Here is a 14,339-nt window from a genome sequence, read left to right on the forward strand (position 1 = left end):
ATCCCTCCATGTGCCCTCTTTCTGTTCCCTCAGCCCTCCAAGTGCTCTCTTTCAGTTCCCTCATCCCTCCAAGTGCCCTCTTTCAGTTCCCTCATCCCTCCAAGTGCCCTCTTTCAGTTCCCTCAACCCTCTAAGTGCCCTCTTTCTGTTCCCTCATCCCTCCAAGTGCCCTCTTTCAGTTCCCTCATCCCTCCAAGTGCCCTCTTCCTGTTCCCTCAGCCCTCCATGTGCCCTCTTTCTGTTCCCTCATCCCTCCATGTGCCCTCTTTAGGACGTATGCTGTGACATACTGAGGGGATGTGGAAATACTAATGAAACGTGGCCCTTGCTATGCTGACTGAGTGTGTGTTCCCCCTTCAGCCCAGCAGGAGGCGCAGCGGGCACAGTTCTGGGTGGAGAAAGCCAAGCAGGACCAGAGGCAGAAGATCATCCAGGCTGAGGGAGAGGCTACGGCCGCCAAGATGGTGAGGAACCATCTATACTGAACACAAATATCAACACAGCATGCAACAATTTCATAGAGCTTACCGGTACTTAGTTATAGTTCAAATAATAGAGTACTGCACGGATGACGTGTTTTTGTAGGCTTATCCAGAAATGGCCGACATGTTGGGTCACGCGGGCCATCAGACATGTTGGGTCACACGGGCCATCAGACATGTTGGGTCACACGGGCCATCAGACATGTTGGGTCACACGGGCCATCAGACATGTTGGGTCACGCGGGCCATCAGACATGTTGGGTCACGTGAGCCATCAGACATGTTGGGTCACACGGGCCATCAGACATGTTGGGTCACGCGGGCCATCAGACATGTTGGGTCACACGGGCCATCAGACATGTTGGGTCACGTGAGCCATCAGACATGTTGGGTCACACGGGCCATCAGACATGTTGGGTCACACGGGCCATCAGACATGTTGGGTCACGTGAGCCATCAGACATGTTGGGTCACACGGGCCATCAGACATGTTGGGTCACACGGGCCATCAGACATGTTGGGTCACACGGGCCATCAGACATGTTGGGTCACACGGGCCATCAGACATGTTGGGTCACGCGGGCCATCAGACATGTTGGGTCACGCGGGCCATCAGACATGTTGGGTCACGCGGGCCATCAGACATGTTGGGTCACGCGGGCCATCAGACATGTTGGGTCACGCGAGCCATCAGAATTAAACATTATCTATTTTATATTTATTTTGCATAACACTCGTCTTTCTGCTAGCGTTGCTTCAAAGTTTTCCACTTGCTGCGGAGGTTTTGCCACGGCTTACCGAACCGTTTCTCCCTCATTTTCTGCTCCTTTTCCAAAGGAGAATGGGTCACATGACGTGCAAATGCGGAAAATGTGTTTCCATTACACTTTTGCGATAAACTGCTATATCGACACGTTTTGCGATATTTGGGAGGTTTTTCGAAATTTACGTGTTTCCATTACCCAATTTCTATTGCGATATTTAGATTTTGCGCATTTCTGAGGGTAATGGAAACACGACTAGTGAGGGGACCCTGTAACAGCAGAGAGACAGTGAGGGGGCCCTGTAACAGCAGAGAGACAGTGAGGGCACCCTGTAACAGCAGAGTGTTTTGTCCCCGTCTTCTCCAGCTGGGCCAGGCCGTGACCAAGAACCCCGGCTACCTGAAGCTCCGGAAGATCCGCGCGGCGCAGAACATCGCCAAGACGGTAAGCTGCCTCTGTCTGATCTCTGTTCAGCCGCAAACCTCTGTCCTCCCCTGATACACACAGTCCTGCTGATACACTACATGGACAGGGGACAGGGAATACTATAGTAATACAGCCTATAAGTCTAAGGCCTGTCAGCCTTCCAAAACACACTGGAACACTCAAGCAGCCAAAGAGACTGAGAGCTTCTGGTAGGCCTGCTCGATTATGGCAAAAATCATAATCACCATTATCTTGACTGATATTGCGATCACGATTATTTAACGTGATTATTAGACTTTGACTTTGGCAAAATCATGCATTTCTTCAACTTGAAAAAAACTTTTCAATACTGTATTTCTTTGCAATTTAAATATAATTGAACTGAAAAACAAAGAACTTAAAGTAAAAAAGGCATAAATAAATAGACTAACTAAAAAAAAATAATAATAATATAATATAATATAATATATAATAATCTCCTCTCTCTGTTTTTGTGGAAGCTCCTTTGTCTTTCCCATGATTGCAGCTCACCTTGAATACCTTCATGGGTGGGTTTATATTCACAGTTGAAGCAAATGAAGGATCATTATAGAGTTCCCAGAGGCTTAATTATGTTTCAACTCCACTTTAGGCCATAAAAACTCAGAAAGCTTTCAAAACAACAATATTGTATAGGGGTTGAATAATTGTGACATGGCTATCTTAACAAAATATACTGTTACACACAAATCTACAGCATGCATTTTCTGTGTTGATCTTCTGTATCACTCAACTCATAAAGAAGTCATCCAAAGCAGAATCTTGCGCTTTGAAAAAACTTTAATTGATAAATCCTTAAAATCTTTGGGGGGTTGAATATTTCTGATTGCAACTGTATGTATATATATGTATTAGGGCTGCACGATATATCGTTTACACATCGTCATCGCAATGTGCGCATGCGCGATAGTCACATCGCAGGACGTGCGATGTCAAAAGCAAATTAACTCGTCATGTTGCTTGATAAACTCTCACTTTAGGGGAGGAGCCTACTGAGTGAAATGCAGGTTCTCTCAAAGGAGAGAGACGCCCCGCTACTGTACTCACTCATTTAGTGCTTAGCTTCAACACAACAAACATGCACAGAGACCTAAATTGAATTATTTGTGCTTATGTTGCGTTGCTGACAGTAGCCCGTCTGTAAACGATGTGATTGCGGAGGCGGACTTGTCCACAGTTTGCGGCGCACTCGCATACAGCAGGCTGGCTGCTGTAACTCAACATGTCCGTGGAGTGGAGATATTTACTCTTGAAACACCAAAAAGCAAGACTGCAACTTATGAGACGAAGGCTAAAGTGATTACTGAGAAGTTGTCCGTGTTATCACTGTGGCTGTCTCTCCCCTTCAAGTCTCTGATGTTGCATCACATGATAGCAGTAACGTTACGGTAGAGTTAATCATACATAGCGACTTATTTACACAAAACATGTCAGTGAAAATAAAAAGAGAAGAGACATATCTGGGCAATTAAATGTATATTTATTACTTTTCACCAATGAATTGTTTGTCACCGGTCGGCTGCATGTGAATCCTCGTCTCTCTGTACTGCCAGCCTTGCGCTCAAAACCGGAACTCCACAGATGCGGAGTGTACCACTTGGTCGTTTCTGGAGGGGGTTTCCGGGGGGTCAGACCAAGTGTGTAAAGTGGCAGGGGTGTTTCATTGTTGATTTATTGAAACGTTAGAAGAACGAAAGAAGTTGAAAGCAGTGATTATAATCAATGAAATCTAATGTTTTTCTGCAAATAGCATCATTGGGAGGTAGATTCTGGCACTCAATATTAGGGGTGGGCAATATATCAATTGTATATCAATATTGTGATATGAGACTATATGGTCTTAGATGTTGGATATGGTAATATCACAGCATACATGTTGTCTTTCCCTGGTTTTAAAGGCTGCATTACACTAAGTGAAGTGTAGGCTAGTGACATTTTAAAGTAGAATGTCATAACTCACTCACTTTTTCATGTATGTAGCCTAAGTCATGGAAATCCATTGGTCAAAATGTGTATGCACCCTGATAGATGACGCTCTGAGGCCTACAGTAGGCGACAGCCCAGTGGTTGAGAAACATTAAAATACCTAATTTCCCCTCCAAAATCAGATGGACTCCTCTACAAAATCATCCCAATCATTCTAGAAGTATTATTTTCTTTAAAATAGAGCTATTCTGGTAATCTGGTGAAAATCTGTATTTTTTCATATCGCAATATATATCGCAGGGGCGGGGAATATCGCAATGTCCGTTTTTTCCAATATCGTGCAGCCCTAATATGTATGTATATGTATATATATATATATATATATATATACATATATTAGAGATGCACCGATATATATATATATTAGAGATGCAACGATTGCCATTTTCTTGGCCGGTTCCGATTTCCGGTTTTTGAATAGTCTGACTTGCCGATAACGATTTTGGCCGATTCCGATTCCTTTTTTTTTTTTTTTTTTTTTTTACTTTGCTTTTATAGAAAATTAAGATTCATCTCACATTTCTTATCATTTGCATGAGGTAGGACGATCTCACTCAAAAACATCTAAAAATAAAAGTGTTCCAGGTTACTGGACAGAGCTTTTCTTTTTTGTGTAAATCCAATGAATATAAAACAACCAGTATATCCTACAGCTATCATGCATTTACTTTTCCGAAAGAAAAAAGGTGCAACAGAACAGGGGCTCCAGATGGAAAGTAGCCTATGGCTAAATCTGCTACAAAGCATCTCTTCCCCTATGGGGTTTAATGGTTTTTTTGTATATGTCCCTGCCAAATAAACTAATAATAAAACTAGTAATTACAACGTGACTGACAGATAGCATCGGTGATGTGGACTGCAGCTGGTCAGGGAAGAGGGGCCGGTGAAGTGAAGCGAGCCGCTCAGACTGGAGTGGACTCCAACGTACCCTGCCCCTCCGCGGCTTATTTTCGACTTGCATGTGTGACAAACTGTAAAATTTCCACAATGAGGAGGACATGCTGGCGTGCGTTTCCTTTTGGCTGCTTGGGGTGCGTGCATCGTGCAGATGCAGGTAATTAACATATGTGTGTAATTAATATATGTGTGTATATTTAAGCAATATCACACGAGAGGGAGTGCTGTTGTTGTCTAATATCGGCACTGCTGTGATTATCTTCGACCGAATCACAGCAGTGCCGATATTAGACAACAGCACGATCCTCGAGTGTGATATTGCTTTTATACAACAGTTCTATTAACACGTTGAGTGCCATAGCCGAGATATCTCGTCTTACATAATCCAACGCTTGAGTGCCAGAGCCGAGATATCTCGTCTTACATAAACAACTTTTACGTCTTCTATATCACTATTGGAGCAAGAGAATGTGTATAATCTATTTTACCGACCACTAAGTGGCGACAGTTCTCTCCAGACAGAGACAGAGACAAAGCCACAGCCACGGGACCCGTGGACCAAAAGCAGCCGCCTCCCGTGGAAATGGCTTGGCGATTTTACAGTCAGAAACGAACGAGCCTCATTCTCATACTGTAGGCGGGGACGCTTCGCGCTGCTGCGGTGGGGGGTTCCAGAAATGGACTGGGTGAGCAGCATAAAGCCTAGAGTCGCACGGGGGTTCATCGGGGCTCTCAAACCCAAGAGACAGTGAGACCTATCCACACTCGCTGCCAGGGAGAGTCGCTGCTCAAACTCCCAGCAGCAGAGCACTGCGCAGCACAGACGGAGGGAGGAGTTTGGAGACACACACACACACTCTCTCTAGAGAGAGAGAGAGAGAGAGAGAGAGAGAGAGAGAGAGAGAGAGAGAGAGAGAGAGAGAGAGAGAGAGAGAGAGAGAGAGAGAGAGAGAGAGAGAGAGAGAGAGAGAGAGAGAGAGAGAGAGAACAGAGTGGGAGACAAGGGCACCCATAATCACAGGCACGTGAGGTGGTTCTAAAAATCCATTTATCTCCAAACTCTCTGAAAATCTCTGAAACCATGCTGTACTCAACGGCTAATATCTACATAACTACTAACTCTGCAAACTAACTCTTTTAGACAGAGAAAGCACACATTCTATTAGTTATTTTTAGATGATTGGTGTTCACGAATTCTTAACAGAAAATAATCCTCGGCTCTTGTAAAATGAGCCAGAATCCTCAAAAAAAAACCTGGCACAATTTACCTACAGGATTGAAAAAATGGCTGGCACTCAATGTGTTAAACAAAGCTGATTTAAAAAAGTGACAAAAAGCTGAGAAAATATATATTTCTCTATTTATTCCTCCGTCAACAAAAATAGTTCCCTCAGCTTTCTGCTTTGCTGAAAATGTAGCCTAATCAGCCTAATTAACTGCAGGCTGTCTACTTTACTACTGTCTACTCTACAGCTGTGAAGCATTTGGTTGATTAGAGCAGCTTTGAAGCGGAGTGATCTGAAGCGCCAGTGCGTTATCATGAAATATCGGCACTGGTAGGATCCCCCTTGTCCAATCAAATTGCCCGGCCGGAACTAACTGTTGTATAAATATATATATATGCACGATATGAGGAAAATCTGCGATGTGCGATAACAGTGTTCAATATAGCGATGACGATACGACTTGCGATAAATAAACTAATATTAAAGTATGCATATTAGCTATACAGTTCCTATGTCTTTCTGCTTTAATAATGCTAACATAGACCCCAAACATAGCCTATGCCCACTGAATAAAGAAATGAAATACACACTGACTCTAGCTGAAACTACACACAGCGTGTTTGGGCTTTGGCAGAGGGGCGGAGCGCACTGTTGCAAGGGAAAGGTGTACGCTGGATTTACAACACAAGACAAAATGATCAGACGCTGAGTGTGAATGCATGACGCATGTAAATAAAACCACTTTAGTTATTCGTTGCGTTTCAGGCAGTCTTTGCGATGTGTTTATTGCGCATGTTCATATTGCGATGACGATGAAAATACGATTAATTGTGCAGCCCTAATGTGTGTGTGTATATATATGTATATATATATACATATATATACCCTGATGAAGGCCGAGAGGCCGAAACGTTGGCATGTATCAACCTGACATGGCCAAATAAATGGTGAAATAGAGAATCCTTTGTCCTGAAGATCTGTGTGTGCTACCTTGTGCCTTAGGTGCAATTATCTTTATATATATATATATTAGTCGTATCCCAAATATCTTTATCTATCATAGTCTTTGTAACATAATAATTGTAACTGAGTTTGAAATTGGATTAACTGCACAGCCTGGTCCAGCTCCTGGTAAAAGCAGGCAGGCCATCCTCGTGTTGTGTAGAGTAGACTGTGTTCCTGCTGGGTTTGGTTTGTACCACTAGATGGCGCCATGTGATCATCTATCTGACAGGCGGCCAGAGAAACTGTTATAGGACGGATCAGAGAGCAGATGTTTGTCCCTCCCTTCACATCCTCCTCGTCATCACTCTAGTCTCGGCTCACGGGAGATCTCCAGCTATTGACCTTTTCACAGCAGCCATTTTGTGTCTAAAAGGCAGGGTAAACGGGTGCAACCGAACAATGAGGCTTTTTCCACTGCTGGGGCCATCATTAATGTTTTGGTTGCACCTGTGTTTACCTGCTGGGGCCATCATTAATGTTTTGGTTGCCCCTGTGTTTACCCTGCCTTTTAGACACAAAATGGTTGCTGTGAAAAGGCCCATTGTCTGGCTGATGTCATGTTGATTGTTTCACAAACCACTTTTTAAAAACGAGGAATGGAGCGCTCCCTTCCTCGGGTTGAGACTCTGGAGATGATGCGATGACATCACTGATGACATGATGACATCGCTGATGACATCATTTCCGTCACAAATCATGACACCGCCACAGACACCACTTAGCCAATTTGAACTAAGAATGACAAATCCTCACGACCCAATGTACTATGCCATCTATCAATCAATATGACTTATCAGTCATGAGAAGAGCACATTTGTGCATAAATTAACATAACGAGTTAACAGGCTATCGTTTTTGTTTCTCTCATCAGTAAAGCAATATACACATTTTAAATAAAACACTGGAATAAATTCTACAATATATTTCACGACACAAATAAAAGATCCTGCGACCCACCTGTGGGGTCCTAACCCAGTCTGTGGGAATGACTGATCTAGGAAGTAGAAGTTCTACTTGTGTAATTCAGAAGTCACTCAGGATAAAAGTGTCAGATCATTCACTCAATAGAAATGTCATGTTAGGGCTGGGCTGTGATTCAATATTATGAATAGTCTTAAAAATAGAAGCACATTGTGATTAAATGAGTTGGGTGATCATGATGATGAGGGCTGTGACGGAATTTAGGGTGGCTCCACAGAACGCTATGCTATAACTGACGCCAATTTGCATATCAGTATTTAACATACAGTCTCTGCTCTCAGCGGAGGGATGGGGGCTGCGCTGTGTGTGATCATCAGACCTCTCTGCAAGTACAGCAGACGGGCAGCTGTAACACTTGAACATTGTTCCCCATGGTCAGAAAAAGTAGCCAGATTTGTCGCTTGTTGCTTTTCAGGGATCAATTCACCAGGGCTTTCTGAAAAGTCACCACGTCTAGTGACCAAGTCACTAAGTTGGTAGCCTAGTTTTGCTCATGACGGAGCTACTTCATAGAAACAAACACGTTGAATTCACTTGAACTCACATTGGGTTGAAAATGGGAAAGAATGCGTAGTTTCTTCTTGATCAACGTTTTCACAACACAACCTGTTAGCTCCGCGTCTCAGAGTAAACTCTCTGTATTTGCTAATAGCTCATTTCACCTTTCATAACAACCGTACGTACGTCGGTGGATTTTTATATAACTCGCCTGTTTAGAGTCAAATAGATGCTATAAAAGGAGTGTTTTGGGTGTGATTTAGGTTGTCTGTCCAGTGATTGTGCAGCTTGTTAATCACAGTGTGGGAAAGCCCTGGTCTCGTGACGTCTCGCACGAGCTGTGCAACAACTCCAAGATGGCGACGACCACACTAGGCTTCAAAACGGGAGTAAAAAAAAAAAACGGCAGTGAGGTGACGTCACGCTGACTCTGTCCTTATGTTTAGAGGCTCTATGGTTGTGTTGAAAGCACAGATGAGGTCTCTGGTTTTGTGTCTGGATCAGATGAGGATGATGGTTTTGTGTCTGGATCAGATGAGGATGATGGTTTTGTGTCTGGATCAGATGAGGATGATGGTTTTGTGTCTGGATCAGATGAGGATGATGGTTTTGTGTCTGGATCAGATGAGGATGATGGTTTTGTGTCTGGATCAGATGAGGATGATGGTTTTGTGTCTGGATCAGATGAGGATGATGGTTTTGTGTCTGGATCAGATGAGGATGATGGTTTTGTCTGGAGTAGTGATCAGATCACTGCAGTGTCATCAGCTCAGTGCCACCAGCCACACTGTGCCTTTGTGTTCAGTGGGCTGCAGCAGTGGCAGGGTTTGGTTCTGGCAGGGTTTGGTTCTGGCAGGGTTTGGTTTTGGCAGGGGTTGGTTCTGGCAGGGTTTGGTTCTGGCAGGCACTTATGTTTAAGAAGAACAATATACAGCACTTTTCAAAACAATTGTTGCAAAGCGCTTTACACAAACTGATCCAAACAAGAGATGATGGAAGCAATATTAAGATAAGGGATAAAGCCATAGTTGTGTGAAATTCATCAGTTAAAATATCGATGAAACAAGCTTACATTAAATAAAATACAAATGGGAGTGACGTGATTATTGAGCAATTGTGACATCACTGATTATGTCACAATGTCTATGACATCATCAGTGATGTGTCACAATGTCTACAGCCCAGAGGTCCTGGGTGAGAGACCCAGCTCACATCTTTGTGCTGTGTGTGTGTGTTTCTGTGTTCGGCCTGCAGGTGGCGCAGTCCCAGAACAAGGTTTACCTGAGTGCAGACAGCCTGGTGCTCAACCTGCAAGACAACATCAGCTTCAACAAGTGAGTCCTGCTCTGTCCTCACTGCCTTTCTGTCACTATCAGTGTTGTGGGTAACGCGTAACTTTGTAACGCGTTACTGTAATCACATTACTTTTGTCGGTAACGAGTAGTGTAAGGTACTACTGTCCCTAAGTGCAGTAATCACATTACACTTACTAATCAAACACTTACCTCGTTACATGCGTACTAGCAAGATAAGTATAGAGAGAAAAGATCTCTGTTTTAATAGCAGATCCTGTGTCCCATCAGACGGGGTCACTTAACTGCACAGCAGAATCAATCATGGTGCCAATATTTCAACTTTGTATTAGCATGCAGAACAGCACTATTAGTCGACACATAGCTTATCAGATAACTAACATCATGCATATAGAACAAGAAATCATTTTAACCTCCAAAACACATTGACAAGCAAACAATTGACAAACATTGACAAAAAAATCTACAAACAAAACACACTACCCCAGGGCATGCTGGGAACTCCGTCCACTTTCCTCTTCCACAGGTTAAATTTCCCAGAAAGCTTTGCATAACTAGCAAATATGAATAGCATTGTGGGTATTTTGTAGTGAACTATACAGTGAATCAAATTTAACAGTTGAGAATTCAGACACTAGTAAAAAATGGCCAACGCACTATATAGTCCACTATTTCTCTAATATGGGACCGCTTTTGTGTCGGTCCATCTGTTGTGTCAGGAACATGAATGGTGATATCAGCTCCATGTTATTCTGTCAGGAACATGAATGGTGATATCAGCTCCATGTTATTCTGCTGTCAGGAACATGAATGGTGATATCAGCTCCATGTTATTCTGTCAGGAACATGAATGGTGATATCAGCTCCATGTTATTCTGTCAGGAACATGAATGGTGATATCAGCTCCATGTTATTCTGCTGTCAGGAACATGAATGGTGATATCAGCTCCATGTTATTCTGTCAGGAACATGAATGGTGATATCAGCTCCATGTTATTCTGCTGTCAGGAACATGAATGGTGATATCAGCTCCATGTTATTCTGTCAGGAACATGAATGGTGATATCAGCTCCATGTTATTCTGTCAGGAACATGAATGGTGATATCAGCTCCATGTTATTCTGCTGTCAGGAACATGAATGGTGATATCAGCTCCATGTTATCCTTCACTACACTAATGGGCCTCCATCCACTTTGTAATGGCATGTTTGGGTCTATCAGCATGGGAACACCAAGGAAGGATGGTCTCCACCTGACGAGCCCAACCAAGCATTTAGCCACACCTCCACTCCAAGGAGCTTCTATATAACTGAAGGCAGAAGGGGAAAATGGCCCGCCCATTCATTTGAACGTAAGCTGCTTGCCAGCGCATGAAGCATTTTGAAGGAGTTTTTCTTCCTGGATTGACTTCCTTGATATGTGGCCCGAGGTCATGTCCGCATGTCTGGCTGCCTTCACGAGCGCCCCCAGGCCCAGAGTAGAGCTCCAGAAACAAGCATTCTGGAGCTCTATTCTGCGGCCATGTTTGGAAAGTAGTGCCGGCTACCTCTTTTCCTTCCAAAAAGACAGATTATGTGCATTTTGGATTAATATTTCATCGTGTGGTGAGTAGAGTACCTGAAGCACAACATGTATTTTGGCGCCGTGAGATGTGTGTTTTGGCGGATTTTTAACAGCTGTACCATTAGCCTCCATTCTATGGCGATACTAACTAACTTCACGACTGTGGCTCACTGTAAACTGAGCGGACAGCGCCGGTAGCGTCTGGTGTGAACCGAGGGTAAGAGGGGAAATAATGTATTTTTTTATTTTTGGGGCGAGCTGTCTCTTTAACTTAATGCAATGTTTTTACCGGCTAAATGTATTAATAGACATTTGTCCTTGAGTTGTGTCACCCTGGCTGTTTGCGCTGCTGTCTCGTCTGGTGTGGAGGAGGCTCAGGTGCACAGTGTTACTTTAGAACTTGCTGACTGGCTCACACACTGGATTCACTTTGTAATCCATCATGACCAGCAGCTGATCCTGTTGGCTGCATGCTGTCTGCTCATAGGACAACATTGTAATCATGATTTCATTTTTAAACTCTTCTTTCTTGCTGCCCCTCCCCTCTCTCTCTCTCTCTCTGCCCCTCCCCTCTCTCTCTCTGCCCCTCCCCTCTCTCTCTCTCTCTCTCTCTCTCTCTCTCTTCCAGTCTGACGTTGCCGAAGTAACGTGAAGTCCTCCCCGGTGACTCATCATTCCTTGTCCAGTCAGAGACTTTTCAATATAGAGACACCCCAACTTCCACTCACTTCCTGTATCGGTTTCGCCACTGCCACGCCCCCCTTTGGAGACTGGTCAGCCAATGAAGTTTCATACCATTGACAAGACAGCCAATCACAAGTTGATGGCCATGCCCATTTAGGAGACCGGAAGAGTACACTTTCGTACTATTGGCGGAGCCTGGATTGGCGTGTCTCTAAATTATCCGTCTCTGGTCCAGTTAGTCCCGCTTCTGCAGAACAACCAGACTTCACAACACTCTTCACTAAACCTCCTATACCCAGGCTCAACTAGGTCTACCAGGTCTATACCTAGGTCTATATACCCAGGCTTAACTAGGTCTACCAGGTTTATGTTCATTTGTATGTTAATTTGATCTGTTATATAGAGTACCACAGGAATGAGTCCAGAAGACCTGGAAGTTAGTACTTCCGGTTCCTAAATGTCAAAAAAGTCACTGGGATTTTTGTATGGGGTTTGCGGTTAAAAAAATACCTTATTTCACGTATTTAACCGAAGTTCCCATAGAAAAATCCCAGTGACTTTTCCACGCAGGAAGCAGGAAGTGCAGGGACTTCTAGGTAAGCCTACAAAAAATCCTTGCGGAATTCTATAAGAAAGATGAGTTATGTTCCTGTTCATTTGAGCAAGATGTGGTGCGACTGTTACCCATAAGCCTTAGTGCCAGACAAGATGCAACGTGTCAGATGTGGTTCAGTAAAGGGTTAGTCTTTGTTCAAGTCTCATCGGTTTTGAACTTAGTTAATCCACGTTTTCCTGTATTGACTGTTAAAGTGACCGTTAATCCCAAAATCCAAAATACATGTTTATCCTCTTACCTGTAGTGCTATGTATCCACCTAGATGGTTTTGGTGTGAGTTGCCTGAGTTTTGGAGATATATATTGGGATGTCTGCCTCCTCTGCATTAGAATGGAACTGGATGGTGCTCTGCTTGTGCTGCTCAAAGCGCCACAAAAAAAACACACATTTGAAAAGCTCAACGTGTGTTTCCAGAAAGTATGACCTGGGTATTTGTGATCATCCACAGACCTCGTTATGAGCAGCTTTGCCCTAAATCTCCAAAACTCTGCAACTCAGACCAAAACCATCTAGATGGATAAAAATCTCTACAGGTAAGAGGGGAAATATGTCTTTTTGATTTTGGGCCCAACTGTACCTTTAACTAGGTTTACCCAGGTGTGACCAGGTGTACCCAGGTTGTATTTACACGGCAGCTTTAATCCCGGGACACTTTCTCCAGCCATGATGCTTTTCAGAATAAAAGGATCCTGGTTGGTTAGTGGGCTGTTCTAGTTCAGCCCGGTTCAGCCCACTACTGATCAGCATGTGGCTGCTGTTAATTTACTTTTGTTGTAATTAAATTATGCTTTGGTAACATGTCAAACGGCCTGGTTCACTACTTTGTGCGGAGGATTGAATAATACATGTAATAATTCATGACATTATGTAGAGAGCCAAAGTCACGCCCACTTCCGGTTTAGGCATATGCACCAGAGCCAATCATCTGCCATTCTGTTTTCGATCTACATTTGGTAAAATGCTTCTACACAGTTTGACTTGGTCTCCGCTCCCCCAGGGGATGGGTCAAATGTGGAGAACAAATTTCGCACACTCGGGTGTGTGACAATCGTTGGGACTTTACCTTTACAAAGCCATTCTGCTTTACTTGGAATCACGAGAGACCATAACATTTTGCTCTGACAAAAAAAAAAAAAAAAAAAGTTTTGTTTTGAAGTTTTGGTCGGAGTGAAATGTTCTATGGTCTCTCGTGATTCTAAAGATAATTTAGCTGAATGGCTCGGTTTGAAAAAAGTAAAAAATATATATACCGGTAAGCATTTTATGAAATGTAGATGGAAAAAGAATGGCGGACGAATGGCTCTGGTGCGTATGCCTAAACCAGAAGTGGGCGTGACTTTGGCTCTCTATCGACGGTTTTCACGCAATTGTGTGAGGCCGTTATTTTACAACACGTTGTAAAATCCCTGTTGTAAAACCATGGCCTCTCGGGGCTTATTGCTTCATTTAAAACCTAGGTTCTGTCCTGTCAGCTGTTGTATTAGCAACAGGAAATATTAGCAACAGGAAGTAAGATGGGCACAATTTAGAATGTTAATGTCTATACTCTGATTACTGATTATTATTATTATATATATTATTATATATTATTATATATATTATCTGATATATGCTGTGATTACTGGGATGATCTTATGGTGGTTTCATCACAGCGTTTAGGTGTGATGTGATTGACTCCGTAACGCGGCTGTCTGCACTGAGCCCATCCCACAGGCAGGTTGCTGTGTGACCTTTGACCTGCACTGAGCCCATCCCACAGGCAGGTTGCTGTGTGACCTTTGACCTGCACAGTTCAGGGAAGAACAACAAAGTAAGCGTGAGTAAAGCATCAGTGGAAAGGCTTGAGCAGGAATCCAGCT

General features: G+C 43.4%; 1 protein-coding gene across 2 annotated transcripts in view; it reads left to right on the forward strand.

Annotated features, from left to right (window-relative positions):
- The window catches only part of phb2a (prohibitin 2a), a 37,821-nt gene extending 24,542 nt beyond the window's left edge, over positions 1 to 13,279 (forward strand). For both annotated transcript variants that reach the window (XM_083659536.1, XM_083659537.1), the window contains exons 7-10: positions 361 to 464; positions 1,613 to 1,690; positions 9,559 to 9,638; positions 11,809 to 13,279. In XM_083659536.1, coding sequence (XP_083515662.1) covers positions 361 to 464; positions 1,613 to 1,690; positions 9,559 to 9,638; positions 11,809 to 11,827 — 281 coding nt within the window. In that variant the 3' untranslated portion in view covers positions 11,828 to 13,279. The remainder of the gene's footprint in view (positions 1 to 360; positions 465 to 1,612; positions 1,691 to 9,558; positions 9,639 to 11,808) is intronic.
- The last annotated feature ends 1,060 nt before the right edge of the window (positions 13,280 to 14,339 follow it).

The sequence above is a fragment of the Poromitra crassiceps genome (genome assembly GCF_964638095.1).
Source record: "Poromitra crassiceps genome assembly, chromosome: 23".
NCBI lineage: Eukaryota > Metazoa > Chordata > Actinopteri > Beryciformes > Melamphaidae > Poromitra > Poromitra crassiceps.